General features: G+C 38.5%; 1 protein-coding gene across 2 annotated transcripts in view; it reads right to left on the bottom strand.

The window, feature by feature from the left end:
- The window catches only part of REV3L (REV3 like, DNA directed polymerase zeta catalytic subunit), a 124,918-nt gene that overhangs the window by 75,947 nt on the left and 22,430 nt on the right, over positions 1–26,541 (bottom strand). For both annotated transcript variants that reach the window (XM_086482432.1, XM_086482431.1), the window contains exon 2: positions 412–601. In XM_086482432.1, the coding sequence (XP_086338558.1) occupies positions 412–601 (190 nt within the window). The remainder of the gene's footprint in view (positions 1–411; positions 602–26,541) is intronic.

Here is a 26,541-nt window from a genome sequence, read left to right as displayed (position 1 = left end):
TGAGATGAACAAAGAAAAGGAGATCTAGAGTCAGGCTCCTGCAAGACATGCCTGCTCACAGGAAACCGAGAATAACCCAGACAGGTAGAAAATGCTGGCTGGAAAGTACTGCTGTAATAGCACAGACAGAAAAATCTAAACAGAACAGATTCAGAAAAATGATAGACACTAGGATCCAAGTTTACGAAAAAAAGATTGTGTCAAGCATTTGGGTGAAAACCTGTTGATTATGTTAAAGTCAAAGCAAGTGAGAAGAGTTATTTAGTAGCTGTACAGGCCTGTATGAAGACACACATGAGGGAAAAGTAAAAGCACTGCAGTCAACCAACTCCATAGTAAGTGCTTCTATGTAGTACAACTACAAAAACATTTCAAAACAAGTAATGAAAAATCCTAACAGGTCATACTTACATTCCAGATACTAATGACACTTTGAAAACATGTTGAATAGTAGAAGACGGATTGCCTAAAGCCACATTAAGTGCTCTGTCAATGCTGAATGCCACTCGACGAAGATAGTATTCTGGATGCTGCCCAAAACCATCATATGGAACATAGAGGTAAGGAAAGACACCATGTAGGTGGAGACAAGTCTTCTGACCTAAGAAGAAAAAGGTAAACATTTATTTTCTGATGACTACACCTTTTTCTTCTTTTAAGCAGTTCCTAGGTTTTAATTTCTTCAGGTTATTTTCAGGTTCTGCAGACAGGATAAATTTATGAAACAATTTAAGGTGTATTCAAACAAAAGGTACCAAGTTGGAGCAGTTCTCACACTTGTTTCATTGACAAAAGCAATACAGAACAGATGTGGTTACATGATGCACACAGGATTACACTTGTGTAAGAGAAGAATTTGCCATTAATTATTTTCTTTGCAGTAATAACTCAACATCTCTCTCAGAAAAATTTTGCATACTGAGTCAGTAAATGGTTTCTCAGCCTTTGTGAAAGTTTTGCAGTAGTATCAAAGTTCTTCCCGTTCCTCACTGGGATGCACACACAACCTCTCAGAAATTAAAAAGAACATCCAGAGCATCTACAAGACCATTCACTATTCTAGTTATTAAGGTGTAAGTTGGGATTTGGAAAAAAAAACAGGTAATTTTCAACTTTTTAAATCTGTGGATCCCCGAGAGGTCTCTACTGCCTATGCAGACCTCTAACCTTCTAACAATGAGCTTACTTCTCAGCATTAGCTTTCGTGAGTCTGCAATAACAGCAGAATGAAAGGACACACCATGAAAACCATTGAGCTGGACCACAGCCTGACCTTCTGCTTCAGACAAGGCAGCACACGGATGTGGACCAGGACCTCCTAAACCCACCATGTTTTTCAGGGGCTAGTCTCAACTGTAATGCGTGTTCTCAGTTCTTTCCTCACCACAGTACAACAGAGTATGCATTCAGCATTCAGTGCTGAAACTAACATCAGATCCTACTTGTCACCCTTCCAGCCTCAAAAATAATTTCTGACTTCTCACTGGTCAATGAAAAACTTTCCCAGAAAAATACTATAAGGATATGTCGCTGGTTAACCCCCACCACACCATAATGATAGGCAAATTACATCATCTTGCATTTTGTTTGCATAAACTCCTGGCACGAAGATAGCAAAATAGTATCTGAGGGCAGTGCTTTCATCAACCAGGAGATAAATACTACAGAGACAGCACAACTTCACTGGTCCACAAGACCACTGAAAATACTTCCAAAAGTCCATTCTTTCAAACTGAGACTATTTCTCAGCAGGTGGACCTTGCCTGAACTATTTACACTCATTCATATTCATATTGGTGCACCACTGGCCACCCAGTGAAGAGAGCTCCAAGTCCCTTAAAGTGCAGGGAGAACAGAGCTTCAGAATCAGGACTGCTTGCAAATTTTTAAGCCTGTGAAATGCATGCCTCCAAATACCATCAACAGCATAGCATTTTTTTTACTGGGTGTCAGATGTATTGTTCTTTCTTCAAATATTTATCAGACCTTCAGGTAATGTCTAGAAGTGAAATAAATTGCTTGAAGGATAGCAGCACAAGTCCATTTTCCAAGGTGAATTTTATTCTTCCTAGAAGTCACCCCCATCAAGTCTCTTCAGCAAGGTTTAAATACAATCTATATACACATTTATAATCTTGAGGTCATCATCTGTGATGAATTCTGCCAATGCTTTTAAATATTTCAGAAAAAATTTCTTATTTATGTATTAGGTACTTCAAATAATAATACACTAAGAAAAAGGGGAAACTAAAGAAATTATGAAGTAGAGGGTTTTTTTTAATGGTAAAATAAAGGACGGTAGCAGCTTTATACAGCAGGAAAACATCTGCCCCCCTAAGGTGGGAGAAGTTATTTATTAGTAACATGTGACCTGACGGAGTATTGATCTGTACTGTGGTAGCGGACCTTTTTTTTTCTGTACTGAGTCACCAACAAGTCTGAGTGTTTACTCATGGTTGTGCATAAGACTGGTGATTCTGCCCTAGTGAGACCCCACCTGGAATACTGCCTACAGCTCTGGAGCCCCCAGCACAAGACAGACATGGAGCTGTTGGAGCGAGTCCAGAGGAGGGCTACCAAGATGGTCAGAGGGTTGGAACGCCTTTCCAAGGACAGGCTGAGAGAGTTGGGCTTGTTCAGCCTGGAAAAGAGAAGGCTCCAGGGAGACCTTAGAGTGGCCTTCCAGTGCTTAAAGGGGGCCTGCAAGAAGGCTGGGGAGGGACTTTTTACAAGGGCCTGCAGTGACAGGACAAGGGGTAATGGTTGGGAGCTGGGAGAGGGCAGGTTTAGACTAGATACAAGGAAGAAGTTCTTCACCCTGAGGGTGGTGAGACACTGGAACAGGTTGCCTAAAGAAGTTGTGGATGCTCCATCCCTGGAAGTGTTCAAGACTAGGTTGGATGGAGCCTTGAGCAACCTGGTCTAGTGGGAGGTGTCCCTGCCATGGCAGGGGGGTTGGAACTAGGTGATCTTTGAGATCCCTTCCAACCCAAACCATTCTATGATTCTGTGATTCCCCCCCATCCACCCCGATAAAATTAACAGAAAATTAATAGCTGTTTAAACCTCTACTGTTCCTCTATTCAATTTTTTTGTCTGGTTTGTTTTGTTGCGGTTTTTTTTGGGAGGGGTTTGGGGTTTTTTTTTTTGGTTGAGCTGGAGTGGGGAAGGTTGTTGGTGCTGATGGCAGTATTTGGGTTTTTTTTTAAATGTATGCCAGGATGATGTTCAGGAAGAAATTCAAATTCATTCATACGTCTAATTTGTCTGAATGCCTACTGAAGCTTTTAAAAAAGAAGTGAAGAAACCAGCCCATCCCAAATTAAATTTGATATTGGAGCTACAGACTAAGAATTTCTGCCAAATATACAGGTCTATCCCCCCATGGAGTTTATAAACTCATGTGTTTGCTACGTACAATTTGTCAGTTAAAATCAGTTCTGAGCTTACTTTTTTTTTTTTAACACTAATAGCTATGAACTCTTGTTCCTTTTGACAACGCTTTAAAAAATACCTTTGCTTTAACGGTTGCCCAACTATTCTGAGTTATAGTTAATTTATGTTCCCTCAGAAAACAAAATTGCAAAGCACCAGAATAAACAGAACAGGGAGACAGTCTAAACTCACTGTACTTAAATTCAGGTTCCTTTCAAGCTATGCAAGACAATTAACAATGCTTTTACAGCTACCACCTCGTTACTCAAATAAATTTAAAAGACAATATATCAATTTCTACTGCAGCTATTTAACAGTTCTTGTTAAACTGAAATGCCATTTTACTGTTGAATAAAAAAGGAATACTTATGAAGAAAGCTTCCTTCTAGTTCCTGCTGTCCCCTTCCCCTGCACTCCCCTTTATGTGCAAAAAAAAAAAAAAAACCACAAAAAAACACTATAGCTTTCAAGTGACCAGAGTCAAATTGCCACCTAACTCTAGGGAAATCTTACAAGACATACACTGAGCTGCTTTTCATTTTTGATTCTGCCAAGAAAGCAAACAAGCCACTGCTGATCTAAGACTCCTATTAGGCCAGCAGCTGCCAGGTTGCAAGGGTTTATACAGCTACTCACTTCGATCCTTGTTAGTATTGACTCATTTACCACGATATTTGGTTATATTGCTATTTTTATTTACAATCCCCACTACTGCAAGTCTTACCCTGCTAGTGTTAAGAACAGAGTCATTTGCTTCCATCTGTTACAGAAGTTACACATGCCAGCCACCATAACAGGGTTCAGCTAGGCTTCTGCTGAATCAGTAAGCCGAAATATTCTGCTATAAAATCCTTTTTATTAATAGTGCTACAGCTTGAGACGGGTGCCTTCGAAGAGAGACCTCGAACAAAGGACGCCCTGGGCAACTGTATCCTTACAATCTAAGTTCCCAACCCTCATGCAACAGTTCAGGCAAACAGCAATATTAGGGTCTGGGATCTTCCTATTCTTCATTGGGTCCTTTCATTGTCTCTAGGCAGGCCATTTCTTTTCTTATCTCTATGGTTGCAGCTTCTGTTAATGAATGTATCTTCCTTATCTTCTGCCTTGAACCGGCTCCAGGGCCTTCTTTTACTTGACTAGGTAAGAATTCAACATATCTCGGTGAAAGTTCACAGCTTGCGGCCTGAGGCTTCAGCAAATTTAGCTACTAATGCTAAGCAAAGCAAAACGAGTTTCAATTCAATTTAAATGTAAGCAATCACATAATTAATTCTAATATTCTACAAGTAAACTATTTTAATCCCCAACATCATCATTTAAGTAAAAGCATAAAATTGCACCGAATGCCACGGTGCTGAGTCTGAAGGCCAGACTCCAGTAATAGCAACCACAGCTTGTGCTAAGTGATTACAAATTCTAGTGGATTCTTTCCAATAGAGCCACAAGGAGAAAACAGATCTATCCACTGAGGAGCTCAGGCCACACAGACTCATCAATTAATATAAATTAAAAACCTGGCTTGGAATAAGGTTAAGAAGTTTTATACTTTAAATGTGCCAATCTTAGATTTCTGTTTCTTTTCAAACATACAGACAGAAGCAAATTTGTACCACTAGAACAGCGGCAGCTGCTACGGTAACCGCTTACGGTGACCAGCAGATGTTATTTTCACATCTATTCATCAGCTTCTTCACATTTGTAGAATCAATGGAAGTGGTGCTCGTCTTCAGATTCTGCAGAAAAGCCATATAGTTTATATGATCACTCTCCTCAGAATCTCCTAGTTTTCAGACAGGACAGGCCACTAAAATGTTTCATGCTGTGGCCTCATCATGGACATACTATGCAGGTGCATCACAACCATTCTGTGCAGAGGCAGTACATATGACGTCTCTATTAACAAAGGAGCATAACGTGCACGTAAATGCTAGGACTGGTGGTGGTCATGGGTTATCAGCCAGAGGAGGCTGCTGCCACAATTTCTCTGGCCCACACTCTCTTAAAGGACGCGGTCTATACTGGTTGAATTATCTGCAGGTCACAGATTGAGCACCCCAGTGTATGACTCAAGGGCGCTGCCGAGCAAACATACAGAAATCTAGAAGTAAAGCTGAGAGCTGAGGCTTACTCACAAGTGTTTTTCAGGCACTATATGAAGTGGTGAATGAAGGAACACATGAAGCGGTGCTATAACATAGAAAAGAAGCAATACACAAAACTGAGATATTATGAGATACTCAACTAGCAAACTGGCTATTTTCTCTGAAAAGAAGAAACAGCGAACTACATGTCAATATAGCCAGAATAATAACGAATCAATACTTCAAAAGTAATATAAATGCAGTATTTTCAGCCAGTAAAGAAACTGAGCCTGCCTCTCAAAACCATACTTACAAAAACAAGTGGCATGAATGTTAGTGAAGTATTAAAGTATTTTGCATACTTTAAACGCACAAAAGAGATTAAAGAAGGCAGCCTGCTATTTTTTTTTTCAAGATGGTTGCTATATGCATTACTATTAGGAACACATACCAAGCATAATCCTTGAGCTACTCTATCATTTAAAATATTAGAAGAAAACTGAAACGAGTATGATAAAGGAATGCAAAGTTGCTCAACAACTACTCAAGAAGATGCATGAACTGATGACATCTGACCACCAGAATGCTCAGCCATACAGGATGATCTGGTATGGAAAAAAATGAGATGTAATCTATACAGAATCACAGAAAGGCTAAGGTTGGAAGGGACCTCTGGAAGTCATCTGGTCCAGGCCCCCCCCCCCCCCAACATACAAATACCTAACTTGACAGTACAACAAGCTAGGGAACCTGAAGATTATTCTTCAAATGTCCACAGAGAAGTGCTTTTTCACCATTTGAAAAAAATGATTTTGCTGTAAATTTCTAAAAAATTTATTTCCACTGAGATCAAATTGGACAAATTTCTGTACAAAAAAAAGGTCAAAATTATTAATAAGGGAACTTACTGTATGTCCAGTTCACGGATAAAGTTTGCATACAAGTTATACAAGGAGGACCTAAGGATTCACCAGAGCTAGCACACGAAAAAAATCAGTGTATATAATTGAGGAGGAGAAGACAGAAGTCCATCTGCTCTGGATGTAATTCTACATGTACATGACTACCTGCTGGCTCATATTGCAGCGAGGGGAGAGCGCATCCAGATACTGCCTCCAGTTATCTCCTCCAGAAACTTCCACTCTCATGGGAGGATTATCTGAACAGAGCACGTACATGATCCTAAACCAATGCAGTTTATAACCTAGAATATTAAAGTACACTGGAACCTACCGAGACTATAAGTCAATACTGAGGTCAAGACACCCCAAAGAAACCACACACTAGGTTCTGGGATCTGTTCTACCTACGAATAGCCAAATACAATGTTTTTACATTAGACTGACCTAATGACAAGGCTACAGGCAAAGCTCTACAAACCTGAGTTTGTACCATCACAGACAGGAACACAAGATTTCTACAGTAAGAACAGGAGCCTGACTCCGCAGCTCAGGGGCATTTCAGCCTCAGTATTGCTTATGCATTAGTTTGGATTATTCTAAAATACAAAATCCCTGTGTCTGAGATTTCTAATAATGAATGAGAGCATGTCTTACAGTTGTGATACAGTTTTACTGACTTTTTATAATTGATGCTCAAAAGCCATTTAGCTCCTAGCCTGTAATTCTTAATTTAGGAACTGACTGTAGAACCCTCACAAACCGAAGTCAATACTGGAAACATTTTGAACAGACATTATCTCATTTAGTATTTAGAAAACAAAACCTTAATCTAGGTAAATATGACTTCAGAAAACAGTTCAATGCTGGTATACACGTGAACATATTTTGCTGCGATATTTCTGCCACAGAACAAGCTGATCCCATTATAAGAAGCTAAGCAGAGCTGTAGGGAACAACTACACGGAATCCACTCCTATATGTAAATGAACAAGCAGTTTTGTTGAAGCTCTCCCTAAAACTGTTATTTTAATTGCTGAACTATGATCCATTTCTCCCAGACCACCGCAAAATGCAGTGGGGTGCAAGTAAAAAAGGAAAATGCAGCAGCACTTAAACGTATGGCAAAATCCCAAGATTTTAGAAAACTTCTGGCTGGAGATTAAAAAAAAGATGCAGAAGATGGAAGACAAAGGACTTTTTATACACTTGCCATCTATTAAAAGTACTTTAAGCGCAGTTTTGTAAAGTGGCAGGACTATTTAGAGATGAACAGTAATAGCAGAAGAATGCATGCAAACGTATCAAGTATGTCACTGCAGGATGCAGAAGTCATAAGGGATTTCCTTCCTTTAACAGCAATAGTAAAGCAAAGTCACCATGGACCAAAAGACTTGACACCACCATCTTTAAAAGATCATGCATATTTTCAAATAACTTTTGAGCCACCTAGATTAAAACAAAAATAAAATTTGAAAACCAAACTGTGAACAATGATGACTACATAGAGTGTGAAAAGTAACAATCCTTTTAGAAGAACAGTTCGAAAAATGAAAATTCGTAAATGGGATAAATATTAGAACCTGATTTCAAAGTAATTTCTCTTCCACAATGAAAGTTATCATACTGTATGCAACCTTACTTACCCCTTTCTCCAGCTATAGGCTTCAAATAGCAACATCAAGTTGTAACAGGAGTACTTACTCTACCTTACTAGGCAGGCACAACATGAGCATCTTCTGCACAGTGCTCTAAATTTATGTCACTCACTAGAGTGTGCTTGTCAGGACATTGATCATCGAATATCACTCAAAACTGAGCTACTGAAAATGGATAGGATTCAAATCACTTTATAGTGCTAATACAGCCTATGAAATGAAAATCACCATTCTTCACCTCTCACAGAAAGCAAATGAATCACTGATACAAGTAAGGTAACACCTTGATGAAGACAAATCCCTTCCTTAGCAAAACTTAGGAAGATCTCTCCTTCTTAAAACATTTGCTATTGTCATTCAAAAACATGAGAGTTTAATCTTTTAATGTCAAAGAGTTCTTTAGTAGTGTATTACATTAATGTAACTTCTTCAGTGATTAAGTGGAACTCTCAACCTTTTCCCAGAGTCCCGAATCAAGTCACCTTTTTTTCAAAGAGGTGAGCAGAAAAGGAGGACTACACACATTGTATAGTCTTAAATACTGGACACTAGAGAAACAAGAATAACAAAATAAGGTCTTGCAGGAGCAACATATCCTCAAAACAAAATCAAGAACAGAGCTCAAAGACTGTATTTCATATATTATGTTAGATATTTGTTTCAAGTTTTTCAGTTTTTCCCTGGCATGTGAGAAAATGTCTCATACAAGGAACAGCTGAGGGATCTGGGGCTGTTTAGCCTGGAGAAGAGAAGGCTGAGGGGAGACCTTATCACCCTCTGCAACTACCTGAAAGGAGGTTGTAGCGAGGCGGGGGTCGGTCTGGTCTCCCCGGTAACAAGTGACAGAACAAGGGGAAACGGCCTTAAACTGCACCAAGGGAGGTTCAGGCTGGATATTAGGATTAGGCTGGATTTACTGAAAGGGTTGTCAGGCATTGGAACAGCCTGCCCAGGGAGATGGTGGAGTCACCACCCCTGGAGGTGTTTGAGAGACGGGTAGATGTTGTACTTAGGGACATGGTTTAGTGGTGCCGATAGAGCTAGGACAAAGGCTGGACTTGACGATCTTGAAGGTCTCTTCCAACCAAAACTGTTCTATCATTCAATGATTCTAAAATGCTTATTTCAGTAACATTTGTAAATGGGACAGATAAAAATGTTTTTAATTACAGTTTTTTGAATGAAAATTGAGTGTTTGGTTATTTATAAGTCTTTACTCAGTAACTGTTCCTTGTAACATGTAATACCTCTATTCTCATGAAAAGAAAAAAAAATAAAAGAAAGCTTATCTGCTAGGAAAACAAGAGACTGTGACTCATTACAATTAGATTGTTCTACAGCCTTGATGTAGAGTTCCTTAGAGAAGAGAGGGCTGGGTTTTCCATCTGTAATTTAAAATTAGAAATCTCTGTATAACTAGGTCCACACTGAACCAATACCTATCCTAGAATCAGAGAGACAAGAGTTCAATTCCCATCTAGGGAGACTTCGTGTGTGGCCATAGGCAAGTTACTTACCACAGATGATGCACTTTCTTGTAGTGAAGCAGATGTAACAGTACTTTCACATCTGAAAAAACTGTTAAAGGGATAAATATACAAAAGGAATGCTCCAAGACAAAAAAAGATGAGTCTTAGGAGTACACAATGGCTAGGAAGACATAGGACCAAGCGTTCAAACAAGCAGCAGTATCCTACTTGGGATATTGCCATGTCCGTCTCAGCAAGCCTTCAAGAAAGAAAAGCAAACTTTTGTGACCAATTTGTAGGCCTAGAATCACACCACTAAATGTGTTCTTCAAATAGCAGACCCCCTGCATCATTTTATCTCTCACACTACTAAACCCTGAAACTGTACCCAGCTTTCTTCAACACTTTTGCATCAGCAAATTTAAAACAACCTGACCATATGAAGAACAGATGACCTCAATCTTCCATCTATGGGATAGTTCTGTGCAGCAAGAAAAGTCAGTCAACAAATGTGTTCTTCCAGTTGAACTACAGGGTGAAACAAAGATAAAAGAAAAGCAGAATATTCAGATGTAAAGCTGAATTATCCCAACATATAAGAATGTGTGTCAAAAATCACTAGGATGCCAGCTAAAATGAACTAAACACATGAAGAAGGAAAATGTAGCTGGCCCCAGCTACAGATTCTAGTTGTCATACCAGGCTCTTGGCATGCACAGGCTAGCAACATAGGCCAAGCTGCTATTCCAGTAAGAAAAGCAGACACATGAATCCAGTGGAGGCAGACTATATTAGAGCACAACAACCAAAACATAGCTGAATAGAAAAAAGTGTATTTACTAGTCCCAGATAAACCAATGGTGTGTACTTTACCACATCCTGTAAAAGATGAAAAAATAAGTCAGTAGTAAAAAGGGGGAGCAGAGTAATCACACAGCCTTTGGTTTCCATTACCTTCAATTAGCCTTCATTAAAGACTGCTATTGCTACACAGGTTCTCTTAGCTATCTTATTAGTCTTTCTTGATGAAAGTAACACAAGCCACATGTAAATTGAAACTCATACATTTATACGCAAAGGAGAAAGTTTTGCTTGTTGGTAACTGGAACTTTCACCTCCATGAGGCTCACCTGCCTATTAAATAGTGTAATGCGTATGCACTGTTCCAGTCACAATTTCCCTCTTTTTCCTGTGTCAGACAAAAGCAGTGAAACAGTTTTGTTCAAAAGGTATTTTTCTGTCAGCTAGATAGCTAGTTAGAAAAAAAAACACCAGAAATTATTGCCAAAACCTATTTGTTATTCTAAACCACAGGCAAAAACTCTGACCTTAATTGTGATAAGGTTAATAGTGTTTTCACCACTATTATTTTCCATAGACACTTTTCAGAAATGTTGACTATTTTATAAATGCCTGAACACCACCAAGTTTGTGTAATCCTAGAAAAATGATACACTGTAGAGTATACACACTCTCATGAGTCAGATTCGTTTACGTTAACAAGTAAATGAAACCACATTCTGTTTGTTTTCTCTTCTCCTGTTCTTCGAACAGTGCTACCTAATTCTGTGAATGTTCCTTGGAATTTTTATTTTCTTTTGTATTTGCCCACTCACAGGTAACTCTCATGTCAGCTTATTCCTCTAGCTGGTGAAAGCTAGAGGAGATACTCCACAAAAACAAACACCATTCTTAGGATACCCATATGCAAATTTGCGACACTTGATACTCCTTATCCCACACACTCTTATTTCATTGAAGAAGTTCTTAACATCTTTTGTATGTTCTAAGCTTCTGATTTTTGGACAAGCAGCAAATTACTTAGGAAGTACTTCCTTACTTTAGCTACCTTTTAAATTCCTCTATAAGCTTTTGAGAGGGCTATATGCCGTTCAACAGTAACAACAGGGAATAGAACTTCACAGTCCAGAAAATAAACTGTGTTCTTAATGTCTTACTAACTCTGTGTTCAGGATTTTCGTGGCAAGCTCTTGGCAGAGGGGGGCGCTGCAGGGGTGGCCGCTGTAGGAAGAAGCCAGGGCTGCCCTGTGCGGGGGACAGCCGGCCCACAGACTCACCGCAGAGCACAGCTGAGCCCCTCAGCCAAGCTGGGGGAACCTCTGGGAAAATGTGTTTAAGAAAGGGAACACCAAAGTCAGAGAAAAGAGGAGGAGGAACAGGTAGAGCAGATATCCCCTGCAGCTCATAGAAGAGACCACATTGGAGCAGATACCCTCTACAGCCCATGGAGGACCCCACAGTGGAGCACAAGGATATTCCTGAAGGAACTGCAGCCCGTGGAGACCCACACCAGAGCAGAGGAAAGATGTGAGGAGGAAGGAGCCGCAGAGAGGTATCACTATGTACTGACTGCAAGCCCTCCTCCATCCTCCATTTAAGCTTGCAGGATAGGGGTAGGGTATGTGGTTTTGGGAGCCTGGGAGAGAAGGAGGAAAGGTGTGCTGTTTTAGCACTGGAGTTTGTTTCTCACTACCCGAATGGATTTTAATTGGCAACAAATTAGGTAATCTTCCCCAAGTAGAGTCTGTTTTGCCTGCAATGGTAATTGGTAAACATTTTCCCTGTTGTTATCTCAACCTATTGTTTTATTGTTTCTGTTTTTCCTATTTTATCTCCCTGCCTTACCAGAGATGGGGGGCGGGGTGGTGCAAGCAAGGAGCTGGGTGGTAATTCGGCTGTCAGCCAAGTCTAACCTGGCACAGAGTGGTTAACAGAAATGATCCCCTGGGTGTCAACCTCTAGAGCCTACAAACTATTTCAGAAGGTTTGGAAGAGGTAACAAAGTAAAGTGCATCTTAGTGTTAGTAGACTTATACCTGCTACCTTGTGATCTAACTTCACCAGAAGGATTTCAGAGAGTGTTACAGCTGCAAGTCTCAACTTTAAACCTTTACTCAGAATAAAGTTTCAGCCTACCCATAACAACTTAATAAAAAACAACATACAGACCCAATCCCCAAAGTAATAAAACCTTTCAATGCAATGTTAACATATTTAACCACAAACTTTCCATAAATTAGTTGTATTATCATAACTTACATTAAACAATGCAATGGTATAAACATTGCCCATTTGTTGTATTAATGTAATAATTAAACAATGTGGGAGTAAGTATTATCGTTTACCACAAACCTATTTAAAAATGTATTAAAGATATGCCTGTTCACGAATCTTCCAAGAAAGGCTACACACAAAGGTGCAGAATGTTTAAGGCATTTCCAAGTGGGGGAAAACCGAAGCTACAGCAAAGCAGAGAGGGTGATAAAATGCTCTAATCCATTGAAGCTTTTAAAAAAGATGGATAAATTGAGATTGCACATACCTCAAATCCTTATTTGAAGTTTTTCCTAAGGATTCTCATGATAGGCCCCTTCAACCAGGGAAATGATACAGCAGCCTTTGGTTGTTATGAACCAATCCCCAGACAAATTCAATTCTATAGAGCTGTTACAGAGGGAGTAGCTCCACAGACAATTTACAGAAGCTGTTTTCTTGAGAGCTAGTGGTCTGAATCCTCGTTCATCTAACAGAACTGTAAATCCTGAGCAATTCTATAGTTTGTATCATGCATGAACACACATGCAAAAAAAAAAAATTTACCACCCACCCCCCTTTTCCTTCAGATAATTTTTAACCTCTTCACTCCAGTTTGACAGTCATTCAATAATTATCATACTTACCTTCAACAGCTATTCAGGATTAACTCTTGACAGGTACTGTGCCAGTGCAAAAACAACTGTTTTAAAAAGTAGCACCAATAGGAGCATTAGAAAAATCAAATTCAGATTACAGTATTTTTCAGTATTTTTTTCTTTTTATTCTGATGAAAGATGCTCTCCTCCTTTACATCACAAGGAAGTCATGCTACAGTGATGTTATTTCTCTATTTCTATTTTGCTCGCCAAAATATTTGCAAGCCTGCTTGCTTGTCAAAAGACATGGAAGGGTAAGTCTCATACAAGGAAAACAATTCTTGAAACCAAAAGTAAATGAAACTAGCTCTTTCTAGACTTATTCTTTTCCCACAGATTTATCCATGGTATTTCAAAAGAATCTATATTTTTGCTTTTTGTTTTCTGCTGTGAATATAGTCCCCAGATCTCTGCCACACCCTCAGATGTGGTTACTAACAAGCAGGGGATTTTCCTCCCCCCTGCACTCCAGGTAAACAAAGACCTTAGCATCCACTAAAGTCAATAGATGCTAAATGCACAGCATCTGTCACTTCAAATGTGATCTTTTTATGCCTTATTCTGTTCTTTTATATATTACAAAATATGTAAATGAATGCTCTTTCAGTAATACAGCTGGTGTTACTATTTTATTCTGCACATTCTGCAATACTATTAAGTGTCTTACTTCCTATTTCAGTTTCTTTTGTGACATGCTACTTCACTTCCTCATCTTGAATTAGGCATCCATCCCTCTCTTTTCATCTTCTGTAAAGTCTGCTGTCTCTTGGCAGCACTTGAAGGGTTTCATGGCTTTCTGCCTGCTCTAGCCTTTCTTTCTGCAAAGAATGCCCAGTCTTTGTAGCACTCTTATCTTATGCTTGTTACAGTCATTAATTGATAACACACACACTGTTCTAGTTCTTCATATAATTAGAACTGTGAGATCTTTTTCTGTCTCAGTGCTACAGCAAAAATATTTAAACATTTGAGCACTTTACAGAAAGCATGTATCCAAAGACTTCTTGCCTTGTACAGATCATTTCATGTGGTTGTCTTGTATTTACTCAATAAACTTCAGAGTAGCTGTAAAGACTGCGTAGACTGGATGCTTCACTTGCCAAAACAATGTATTTATAGCAACATCTGCCTTCTTTAAGAAATGTTTTGAAGTATTCCTCAGAAGTATCTGTTACTGATGTAATATCACCCTTTCCAGATATTCCTATTTTAAAGGGTCATCTCATTGGCTATTAAATTGTTGAAATTCTGTGCACAGCACAACTCTAATTATTGGCTACCTTTCTGCACTGCAAACAAAGCTCTTCCTCACATATAATTAAAAAGAACAAGGGGAGGAAAAGCAGCTAGCAATCTAGCTTCACATTTTAAAATAATCCAACAAATGCTCAGAGCGACTACTTAATACTAGTCCCTCCCTAGCTCTGTTCAGATCTGAATCCTCTCTACCCCCACCTACCCCTTTTCCCAAACCAATGTCAGCAGTGATACATAGGCAGTATGTTTCAACACTTTTTAACCAGCCTTCCCAAAAATGTATTCCTCACATTTGACCTTAAAATTTTAAGATCAAGACTAGAACATTATCAAAAGTGACAGAAATGTGACAAGCTCCTTCCAGCACTGACATGTTGTCAAAAAGGATGATTAATTTTCACGACCAGTTACCAGTTTTTTCTAAAACGTAGTTTTCTGTTAATGTTTTAGAAGATTTCCTGTTCTTTTAAAAGTCAGGATAGCGTGCTCTAGAAGCTCCCTTCATCCTGTGTTTTGAATGGCCTACAGCAGACTAAACTCGGAGATGCAGAGAAGGTAAGAGTATACGTACTTTGGGTATAATCACCACTTCATGTTCTTGAAAGGTGGCTGTGGAATGAACTCACTACTTGGGCAGCCTGCTAGGAACAATCCTTGAATCTTAATAGCACAAATACAAACTATACCTACTAAAAGATTATCATCACTGTTATCATTGACAATTCAATGGACTGTGTATCCAGATATTTACAATAACAACTATGTGAATAATCATGGTACTTTTAAGTAGTGCTATATATGGAAACTGTTCAGGTATTTAATTTTTCTTTATTGTAGCAGTTTGTTCAGAGAAAAAAATAACAGGAAAAAGCCTGGATAACTGTAGGACCAACTAGAAGAAAAGACAAGTTAATACTTTGTGACTAAGTGATATACTACACACCACAAATTTTCCTTTAAAAATAAAAATAAACTTTGAGCAATAATGGGGATTTCTTCTGTGGTTTTGTCTAAGAGCACTAATAAAGTGTGCAGCAAGAGCAGAATAATGGCAAATACAAAGACTCTCCCCGCCCTAGCTTCTCAGTAGCCCTACTGCTGGTATCCAGCAAGCATAGAAAGAAAAATTAGGGGGGCGGGGAAAAGAAAACAACCCCAAAACCCAAACCACGCGGGGGGGAGGGGTGGGGGGGGAGATAAAGGGAGAGATAAAGAAACACAGGGAGAAAACAGGGAGCAGGAGTCTGAGAATGACAGGAAAAATAGAAGGAGCAGTTTGGCAGATGATAACCACTGATAACAAACCTGAATTCAACTTGCAACTCCAACAGTCAGTCTATTACAGAAACCTTAGTAAGTGCTACTAGTTAAGGCTTTGGCTCCTCAGGTGTATGTATGAAATAGTTTAATTCTGCAACTGATAGTGATTCCTTCACAGCACCTTAGCTTCACCTGATACACACAGGAAAGACCTGGAATCAGCAAGTAAGCCAGAACTACAGGCTGAATGCTTGAATAATGCAGATCTCATTTGTCACAGTAGTTATAAATTCATGCCAATAAAGCAGACATCAACACATACAGAAAGATGCATCATCAAGGCAGATGGAATATCATTCTAGAAAACAGACACCATTCCCACCTTTCTCTTGGAATTTTTGTTGTGATACTTTGTAAGTCATACATAAAAAAGGCAGAAGGAGCCTTTTCCACACTGAGACAGCTAAAAACTAATTGGAAAACTGCTAAGTATTTCTATGCTTAATTAAATCATTAAGCACTATAATGTTATGAAAACTTAAACCCTAAACTTTCAGGTTGAGACTGCCCCAAAAGTTCAAAAAAATTTAAAATCTAATATCTTCATTTTGGAATCTCAGTTCTTCATGAACAAGATAGTATCATACCTCAGCTCTGACTTGCAGATAACTTCACAAAAACATTATAAATACATCAATATTACAAGAAAAAAACCCCACTCAAAGTGAATGTTTTATTTGAGTAAGTTTTTGACTGTGGATGATAAATAAGATTATGCCTACCAGCTGAGTAATTGGATAAAAAGTCACTAAGCACCATGTGCTAATTGCTAGAGAGAATGTGAAAAAATAGCATTTGATCACATTACTGAGAATCATCCTAATGCCTTCACATTGGGGAAAAGATTTCTGGCATACCTTCACACTTTTTAGTGACTGCAACCCTGATGTTCTTTTAAGAAAGAATTTATACGTAACAACAGGGACTGCAAAACTCCTACAGAAGGTGAGGAAAAGTTGAGATAGGAGGTGAACTAGTTAAAATTTGTCAACTCTGAAAGGTTGAAGGTGTCCCTGATTGTTGAAGAAGGACTCGATGACCTTTAAAGGTGAAAAAGCAATTTGAATTGGCCAGTAGATGCCACTTGACAGACCTTGCTGAGCTAGATCAAGAACTAAAGTAACCTGCTCCTTCCCTCAGGACACAGAAGGACCAAAGCCTTTAGTATCAAAATTTCTGTTGGTATTTCCAAGGGTCCCTAAGCCTGCATTTCTCCTTTGTGGCCCAGGGGTAGCTGATACTTCAGGTTAGGCCTCTGATTATTTACTACATTTCGATAAACAGTATAAAGCAAGCCAGCCAATTAACAATAGCACATTGAATAATGGAAGAGTTTGAGATAGGTAAAAGCTAGATGTGTTCAAGCTGAAAGCATTAATTTATTGAAGTTCAAGGTTGCTGGTAAGTCACAGAATTCCTATAGGAAACAGCAATACGTTACCCAAACATACAGAACTAAGCAACCATGAATGGCATCATGACATGTGTGCTTTGCTAGCATAAGAATGCCATCAGTTCTTCCATGTCACTTCTGAGAACAACTGTCTACCAAACACAAATCTGACATTAAATTCAACTTAGCTGAAGCACAACTGAAATCTATCACACTATTTCATCTTCTCAGTCAAGATCAGGCCAGGCCAAAAAAAGCAAACCTGGTACATTACAAGCCACATTTGGTTCAGCTATTGCTGTATGCTGTCCCTTACTGTGAATCTAATACTTCCTCACACAATTCCAGGCCTGTAAGAGCAATATAACAGCACGAGTCACCATGTGGCTGGAATGAATAATGTACTAGATTCCTCATGAACTTTAATCTAAAACCAGTTTTATGACAGTACTGCATGTTCAGCATCTGCACACATCAACTTCAGCAAGCGTATCAAAAGGTGAAATGATGAATGCAGTTGGTTGCAAATGCTACAGCTGAACTGCTAAAGATTTACTTCTCATACCAACACATCAGAAGCTACATTATAAAGGTATATAGGGTTTCAGCTTGAGGTAAAGTACTTGCTTACTACTTTTTTCCAAATTAAAATGTCAAAGTTATTTAAATATGACCTATGACCTATTGCTGAAATATAAGCATGTTTTAAGTTATTACGTTGTAAAGTAAATTTTTAAAGAGATTTATTAAAGCATCATTTGAACCTAGCATATAGCAAACTATGCATTTAGATCTTCGAGTTTTCAGATTATGGTGAACTGACATGGAAAACACCTCAATGTTCGAGTCACTACCGCCTTCCTTTCCCCCACTCACTTTTAACACTAACACTTAGGAAGAAGTGAAATAACACACAGCTATACAAAGGCAAAGTATTAGACCTGCTATATATGCTCCTCAGTTTTTAATTTTTGCCCTTTTATTCCTCTAGGAAAAGCAAGGGAAAGGAAAAAAGCAAAACACAGCATTAGGAAAGGAAAAAACCAAACAACCCCCAGACCAACTTTGCGCTCCATGTGTTTCAATACAGAAACACACTCCAGTTGTTTATACAGACATGATATAGAAAGATCATTCTTTAGAAAAAGCAATTCGGCTGTACAGTAGAGACAAAATCAGATGAAAGCTAAGCTGCCTAGGTCATCTGCTCTCGCTCCTGTTCTCCATTTCTCTTTCGAGACTGTACAAGACTTTGGACACCTGAACTAGGAACTGAGCTGGAACAGTAATCTGGCTAAAAATTCATCCTGCAAAAAAGATTACCCTTTCAACATGTATCAGTTCCCCAAGATCACCATAACTTCACAACTTACTGTGCCAGCACACACAGAGGCAAACCGGCACACAGCAGTTCTGCGCAGTTCTTGCTTCGTACAGTAGCAATGTCAGCTCACAGACAGTGTAAGCAGTATTCAAAACTATAACCCAAATGTTAGGTACTTAAAAAGCAAAAGAAAACAGTCCTGTACTGCCACATTCTTAAAAGTGGGAAGGAATGGTTAGACAGCATGTACACCCATATAGCTTTTATGCTGTGCCCCCTCCACAATTTTACTAGAGAGATAAAAAGCAGCATTTTCTGCAAATACAGGGAAATACTAGAATGCCAGTTAACTAACTGCTATAAAAATATTAGAGCAAACAGTCTTTTTTGAGGTCAGCCTTTCATTACATATTGACAGAAAAGTATTGTAAGTGGTTTTAAAAACAATAATGATCTCTAGATGTTCCTTACTTTTAAAGCAAGCTGGCCAGCTGGTGTTTTACAATAGTTTTGGCAATCTAGATTGACAAAGCAAGTAACTTCCAAAGACTAATAAAACAGAAAGGGATTTGTTCTACATTTTCAAGACACAAATCCTATTATTCTTATCACTTGTGAACAATGCAAGATGACTTGAGTTTCACGTGGAGAAAAAGAACTAATTAATCCAGAGTGTAAAGCAAATTAAGTGTTTCTAAAAGCAGAGCAATTATATCAATGTTAATATAACTGGATCAGGGTTAGGACAGTGGCTACTGAATGGGGAAACTCACATTTCTGACTTTTTTTTTTTTTTTTTTTTAAAAAAAAGGGGGGATTTATTCATAATCAAGAAATGTACCAGTAAAGCTTTATGGTCTTTGCTGTTACTCATTGGACAACATAAATGGACAGAATAAATAAACAATGCGAACGCATGTGTTCAACACTTTACAGCTATGGGACCACAACAGACTAGAAATGAAAAAAATTAGTACAGTTTCAAGTGCACCACTTTAAGGCAGATTTACTGAACACCTACTAGTCAGAAAACAGCCATGACTCCCAAATCAATTAAAAGAATTAAAGAGAACACAAACACAACAAAGTGTCACACATTGAGAATTTCCCCATCCACGCCCCCCCCAAAGTGAACTAATGCCAGTTTTGGGAATGCCCTTTACAAATAAAGATTTATATAATGAAAACAAACGCGCATGAAAGTTCTCAAAGAAATCTTAGCATATGAAATTGGCTCAGCATTGGAGATTCAAACATATCTGCACAAACAAAGCAATGCTTCCTCCTGGATAGTACAGCACACTTTTTAGTTGCTGTACCAGAATTATGATTTATCAAATCACTTTTTTAAAGTGAAACAAAAGCAATCTAACTGTAATACCCCCAACAGAGGATTCGAGACACACCCATCACAATCTGTAGCTAGGCATGCAAAAGAATGCCAATTTACTTAAACATTCAGATAAAAGTAATGCTATTGTTAGGAAAACTTCTAAGAAGTACTGATGTTAGAAATCAACATTGTGGCCGGCCATGTGACCAGGCTGTGATTTGTGCCCCAGAGAAATCTGAGGTTAACCAACTAATAATTAACAACTGCACTCAACTGGAAGATATATAGCTCTAGGGATGTGTATTACAAAACACCCTATTTTCTACAGTCTCTTTATTCCAGTTTTAAAAAAAATGCTTAACAGTCTAATTTGCAGCTCATTGCTTATAAAAAAACATGCAGACAAGCCCCCAGTGTGCATGATCAACACGCATAAATACAACTTTCCTTTTTCTAATGGAAACACATCTAATAAAGGATTGCCTCACTTCAAAAGGAGCTAATACAGTCAAAGCAATTTTTAAAATTTTCCCAGTCCCAAGTAAATTATTTCAGCAAATGCAGAATCATTGCAAAAATACGTAGACACAAGACAACACACTGAAAAAATTACTCTTCACACTGTCTCACACAAAATTAGTCATCACACCACGGATAAATGACACGGTCTTTCTAGTTACCTGCCTGCACTTTTAGGGCCCATGCATCCTGTCTACACGCACGAGGCTCGCTATTTGCAATTCTCTATCTTGGCTCATTTCACTATGTGTATTTGAATCCAAAATTCGTATCACATAGTTTGTGCTAACTGTTCACTCCACAAAGATGTTTCTGCACTGTTGCCCCCTGGGGAAAATAAAAAAACAGTACATTTATTTTCATGTGTCTAATTGTCAACGGAACGGTATTGTTTACATGAGCCTAACAGTGAAATGAGCCTAAGGACTCCTAGCACTGAAGTTCGACCTATGAGGAGAAAGTAAAAAGTTTTAAGTGTTAAGAAAGAACCATAAAAACCAGCACAACTGTCTCTACCAAGCTGCATATTACACATACCTACTGTGAGTCAGGTGAATCTTTTGTCCTCGGTCCAGAGGCCTACCTTTTCTTTTAAGCATGAGGTTCCGCCAGTCTAATGAGTTAAGCATTATGCTGCTTCCAAAGCCAAAGAGGAGTAGGGGCAGATAGACCCCTTCAAGAGGTAATTCATCCTACTTTAAGACAGCGGATCTACAGACAACAACTCTCCAGTGTTTCAGGGGCACAATCGGCTACATCCAGAAACAGGTAGAAAGCAGAATAGCAACAGAACATGGAAAACAGATTCCTCAGCATGTAAATTTAGAACTACATTTTACAGACATGTTAACATGCAAGAAGGTTTGGAAGAGACGGGTGAAATTTCAGGTTGTCACCACCGGATGCATTTTCTAACAAACTTACAATACTTTCCACCATGTTCTAAAGCTGCCTTTTCACCTCTGTGTTGTAGTTACCAGATACTACTAAATCAGATTTCTTCCTATTATGATCCAAGCCAAAACTTTACACCAATATATAACACAAAACAGAAATTAAGCAACACTTTTTGTCATGCTATCCTTTCCCTTTGAAGTTGAGGGGGAAAAAACCCTCCAAAATTATGTTTTCATGTGCACAAAGAGAATCACCTCTTTGTGATATTTGTGAAATTTTAAATTAAATTATACATTTTACTGCCTGCCTTAAGCAGAGGAATGGTCAATGGGCATTGCCTCCTTAAAGTGTTCTCAGGAGTGCATTCTGCTTAAAGAATCAAAGCCATATCAACATTTAATCAGAAACACCAAATGCAGCTTACATTGCCAAGCAAATCATAGTGATTCTACGCTATGAAGCTTTATGGGGAATACAATAAAGGGTGCTTGATAGTTTGCCACTAGAAGAGTATAAAGCCCTCTCAACTAAGCCGATTTTTTAGACCTCTCTTGTCCCTCAAAAAGGAGGATCTGGCATAGCTTTGTATCTTAGGCATTTCTGTGAGTTGCCTGAACCCTCAACTTGACAGATGAAGACTGCTGACAGAAGGGGAACAATAGGCAAATTGTTGATAGCTGGACTGGCCAGAAATCAGTGATCTTCTGGCAAATAATTTCTTCCTTTACTAGTTTCTCCCCTTTAAGAACTGGACTTCAGCCAGGACAATACTCACTCAAGCTGGAGTGTAGAGTCCATGAAAGACATAAACAAACAATACTGAATTCAGCGAATATTCAGTGAAGGACATCTAACTTGAGAGACAACAAATGAAGCCAGTTGTCCAGAAAAGGCTCAGTCCTGTGATTGGTGCAGGTATTGGAGTAAATATGACGATGTTAGCTGCTCCTTGTATGACCACAATTATCTCTCCATTCCACTTGAGATGTCCCCAATGATTCATTCTGACTTGTATTTCATCAACATGGGTTGTGTAACGTACGACTGAGTAAAGAATCTCTGACAGCAAGGGCTGCTGTCTGTCTTTCAGTAGATGGGTCTGACTGTTAGGAAACATTTGTTTCCAAAACAATACTGACTGGTATTTTGCAATGACCTCTCACATTCTCAGAAAGAGGCAAGAGCAATGATAGTGCCAGGAAGGTCTCTCAGTGCCATAAATTGGAGCAGTATCAGTGAAATACTTGTATGGCCATAAATAAACAAATAAATCTGTCTAGAAATAAAGATAACTTTCAAATAATATTGTGATGCTGTATTTTGTATTAGTAAACTCAATGCTGAAGTGCTGAACACTAACAGGAACAAACATACACTTGCTTTAGAAAAGAACAGTAAAGGCTTTCTATTTCTGTTTTACACAGTATAGAATCAAAACAGGTCTGGCCTGATGCTGTGCTCTCCTGAAGCTGCTTTTTACAGTGTTACTTTTTGATATACTAAAAAGAGGTTTGAATAAAAATAGACTGGGTATGCCAAACTGCATTTCTGTTTACTAAAATACTGGCCTTATTAGGGTGATGCACTTGCCTGATCTTTCTGATCAAATACCGCCTGAAAAGCTACCTCGTGTCTTTTACATCCTCTTGGAGAAGGGTTTCCTCGCACAAAGGAAACAAGGAAATAGCATCTGCCAAAATGCAGTAAGTATCAGAAATATTTAGCAATAATGGATACATAATGAAGCCAAATGACTCAACCCAAACATTTCTGGCTTTGCGCCTGGTCAAAATGCTACTATACGTAAAGGAACACTGCTTATTTTATCTGAAAGGGAGAAAGAATCAAAGAGCAAGTAAAATCTATCCACATCACATCTACTTCATGAGCTAAGAACTAAATTAGATTACTAAGAGTAATGTATGCATTCATCACAGGATTCTCTCTTACAACCAGAAAACCAGACAGCAGGTAGAAGCCACTTGCCCTTTTTGCCCTAAGCTACACAGCGTGAAAGCACTCATAGTACTGGCATCTTCTCTTAGGTCACAAGCAGCCAGAAGAATTCAATCCCACACATGTTGAATTATTAATCAGATGTATCTCAAAAATTGGTTCATTGAGCTAAAGTTTACTCAACTTGTGCACTTAACAGCTGCTTCTGGAAGCAACTACAGGCTTCCCTGCTCTGTGACACCAGCCTCCCTCCCCCATAGTGAGACAATGGTAGAGAGAGGCCCTGATTAGTCAAATTTCATAGAAAAGTTGTTTAGCTTCAAGTTCTGATTCCACTGTGACAGTGACACCAGGTGAAGACGCTAGAACTGATTGCCCAAATGCTTTGAAAGTACAAGGATGATGTTTTGCCTGTCACCCCTGGAAGCAGGAGCACATGCACAAGTTACAGCAGGTTGAATTAGCACATAAATTTATGTGTCAGCTGCTCCTGCCATGACAGCCTGCATAGCTGTTGCTACAGGATAACACCATCAGAGTGGTGCTGCAAAGCTAGTGAGCTCTCTCAAGAGCTCCAAGACACAGAAAGCACAATCCTACTCACGTATTTTACCTAAATCCCCAATACTCGGCGTCAGCTATTTGTATACAGCTCAGATCAGCACAAGTCAGTAAGCTCTGAGATACCACAAGGAGCCTAATTTGGAACTGGTACTCAAATCTTTCTACTTCCCAAGCCTATGGTTAGTACTCCACATTGCTGAGACTGAACTAGAAGCAGTACTTCCCACCCAGATGCAACCCTGCACTGATACAGTACTGAACCAGATTGATGCAGTGGATTGATATTTAATGTACCTTTTTTTTAAGTTATGGGGCAGATTTGATCAATTTATCTGCCTTCCAGGATATTACAGACCTAGAAGTTAACCTGGTCATCCAGTAGTTCACATGACAAAAGCAGTCATTCTAGAAAGATCCATGGCTAGCTTTAGGAGGAGGCTACCACTTTAACAGGCAGTTCAAAATCACTTAAGATCCCCTGTCTAAAACTCTTCTTTGCCTAAACATTTGTTTGAGCTGTTGTTTGATTTTGACTGGCTTAAACTGCAGGTGTTTGTTCTTTCCATGGTTTTCTTCGCTGGACTAGAACTTCTCATCACTTCTTCACAAGCTCCTGATACAATCTAACAAAAATAGATCTTCTTATCCTCCAGAGGAGGAAAACACATGTTTGAGCTCTCTTCTGAGCCTTCTATACTTTTTCAAAATAATTTAAGATACATTGGAGCAGGAGTCGGACACACTGCTTATCCCATCTGTTTCACAAATGCTACCTTCAACCTCCTCAGCATTTGCCTGTTACTAATGTAACCAAAAATGACATTAGCTCTTTCAGCATCACTCTTGATATTCATTGAGCTGCTCCTCTGCAATGTCCTAAAATTCGTTTCACAGTCACTGTTTTCTATACCATGGACACTGCTTACATTCTTTGTTCTCACAAACAACATCCCACTTTGTGGGTTCTGAATACCCAAACTCTATGAAGTGATTTACATAACTATGGATGACTGCTGCACTGTTTAACTTTCTGCAGTTCTTTGCCTTCCATGAATTCTATCAACATTATACATTATATTACACCATCAACTTGCACTAAAACAGTTTATTATAAATAAATATTATAACCAGTAGCTTCTGGTGTGAAATATTTATGATCCTTAAAGGGATGAAAACCCCAAAGTTACTAAACTTTTCTAAAAATCAAGCTCCAGCTCTTATTCTGCAGCCACACAATTCAAAACAAGTGAAAGCATATAGTATCAGGTGACATGCTTGGAGTCATCAGAAAACTTCTACCTTCAATTCTGTACATTGTCGTAGTTAAAACAAAAACAAAAACACACAAACCACCAAGCAGCTCTTCTGTGTTCTCTACTTTCAATAAATTACTTTCATTATTTTTATTACAGTTAGAATGAATACTGTTATTCATCAGGCCAGAAAGAGCCAGTATGCTTATATTTCATGGCACATGGCTAAAGAACAATAAAGCTCCTATACAACAAACAGTAGAAGAATACAAACATAAAAATGCATCAATAACAATACCAAAAACGTACATGCAAAAGCATGCAAGAATTAGTATTTTTATCAGAGCTCAAAAACAGTCAAACTGAACATGAGACACATTGTATATTAAAAAACATAACATTTGTAACTACACACATTTTATCTATAGGTATGTTGGTTACAGCATGTGGGTGTCTTTGGTCAAATAAGGAGAACTCCAGTTGAAACATCTGCATTCTAAAAAGTTTTACCTGCAGGACTAAAAGAGCACTGTCAAACTCAGATTTTTTTTTTTTTTTAATTTATTTTTTTTTTTAAATTTTCACTTGTGTTGAAGTATTCCTAGTTTAAAATTCTTTGGCACTCACTGCAATCACCAAAACTGACAAATGTAAATCTGCTGAAGGGATACTCTGCATGCTAAGCAAGCTGTTAAATGCCAATAATCAAATGTAACTTAATCTGAACTATGCAAATTTTACTAAGTGTTGGCTGTTTGCCTTTGTTCCATGATTGAAGATTATTTAATCATTACTGATTTACTTAATAGTATGTCTCTCCTCAAACTCAAGGTAGTTCTTAGAAGTCTGTAATGCTTGAGTGCAGCAGCTGCAGTACGTCAGCATGAGCAACCAGAGCGCATCTCTGCTAGCTGTACTGAATTTATCCCTTAATTTGTCCTAGTTAAAATCGTGGTCCTTTATCCAAATAGTTAACTGTCACCATTTGACTCTCACAAAATGGATACCAAAAAACCCTCATCAACTGAATACCACAAAACTATTAAAACTTTTTCATAGGGTCATATTAGGAGACAGCCATAAACCCAAATTGTTTCCATTTAAGCAACTTGCAAACAAACCCTTTTCTTTTAAAGTAAACCTGAATGTGTAACAACTTATACTGAGGTTTATGTTTGCTGTAAGCCATTAACATCATTCCAATTAAATGCTTTTAAATGTTATGGAAACCATGTCTAACACAAACATTTTTAAAGGAAATCAAACCACAGAAATGGAAAAGTAAGCAGACTAGAATTTTTCTAAATCCAGCTTGTGACAGAGAGCATCTCTCTCAAGCAGGTGCAGAACAAGTACCTTCACTCCAGTTTTGTCAAACAGATCAATGATATTCATTCAAAACTGAGGAAGAGACGAAAACTTGGTTTCAGTTTCAATTCCATTAATTTCTACTACGTAGCAATGGCT

Source organism: Leptosomus discolor, chromosome 2 (genome assembly GCF_034619465.1).
Source record: "Leptosomus discolor isolate bLepDis1 chromosome 2, bLepDis1.hap2, whole genome shotgun sequence".
Taxonomy (NCBI): Eukaryota; Metazoa; Chordata; class Aves; order Leptosomiformes; family Leptosomidae; genus Leptosomus; species Leptosomus discolor.
The sequence above is the reverse complement of the archived record's forward strand: the minus strand, read 5'-3'. Positions and strand labels throughout refer to the sequence as shown.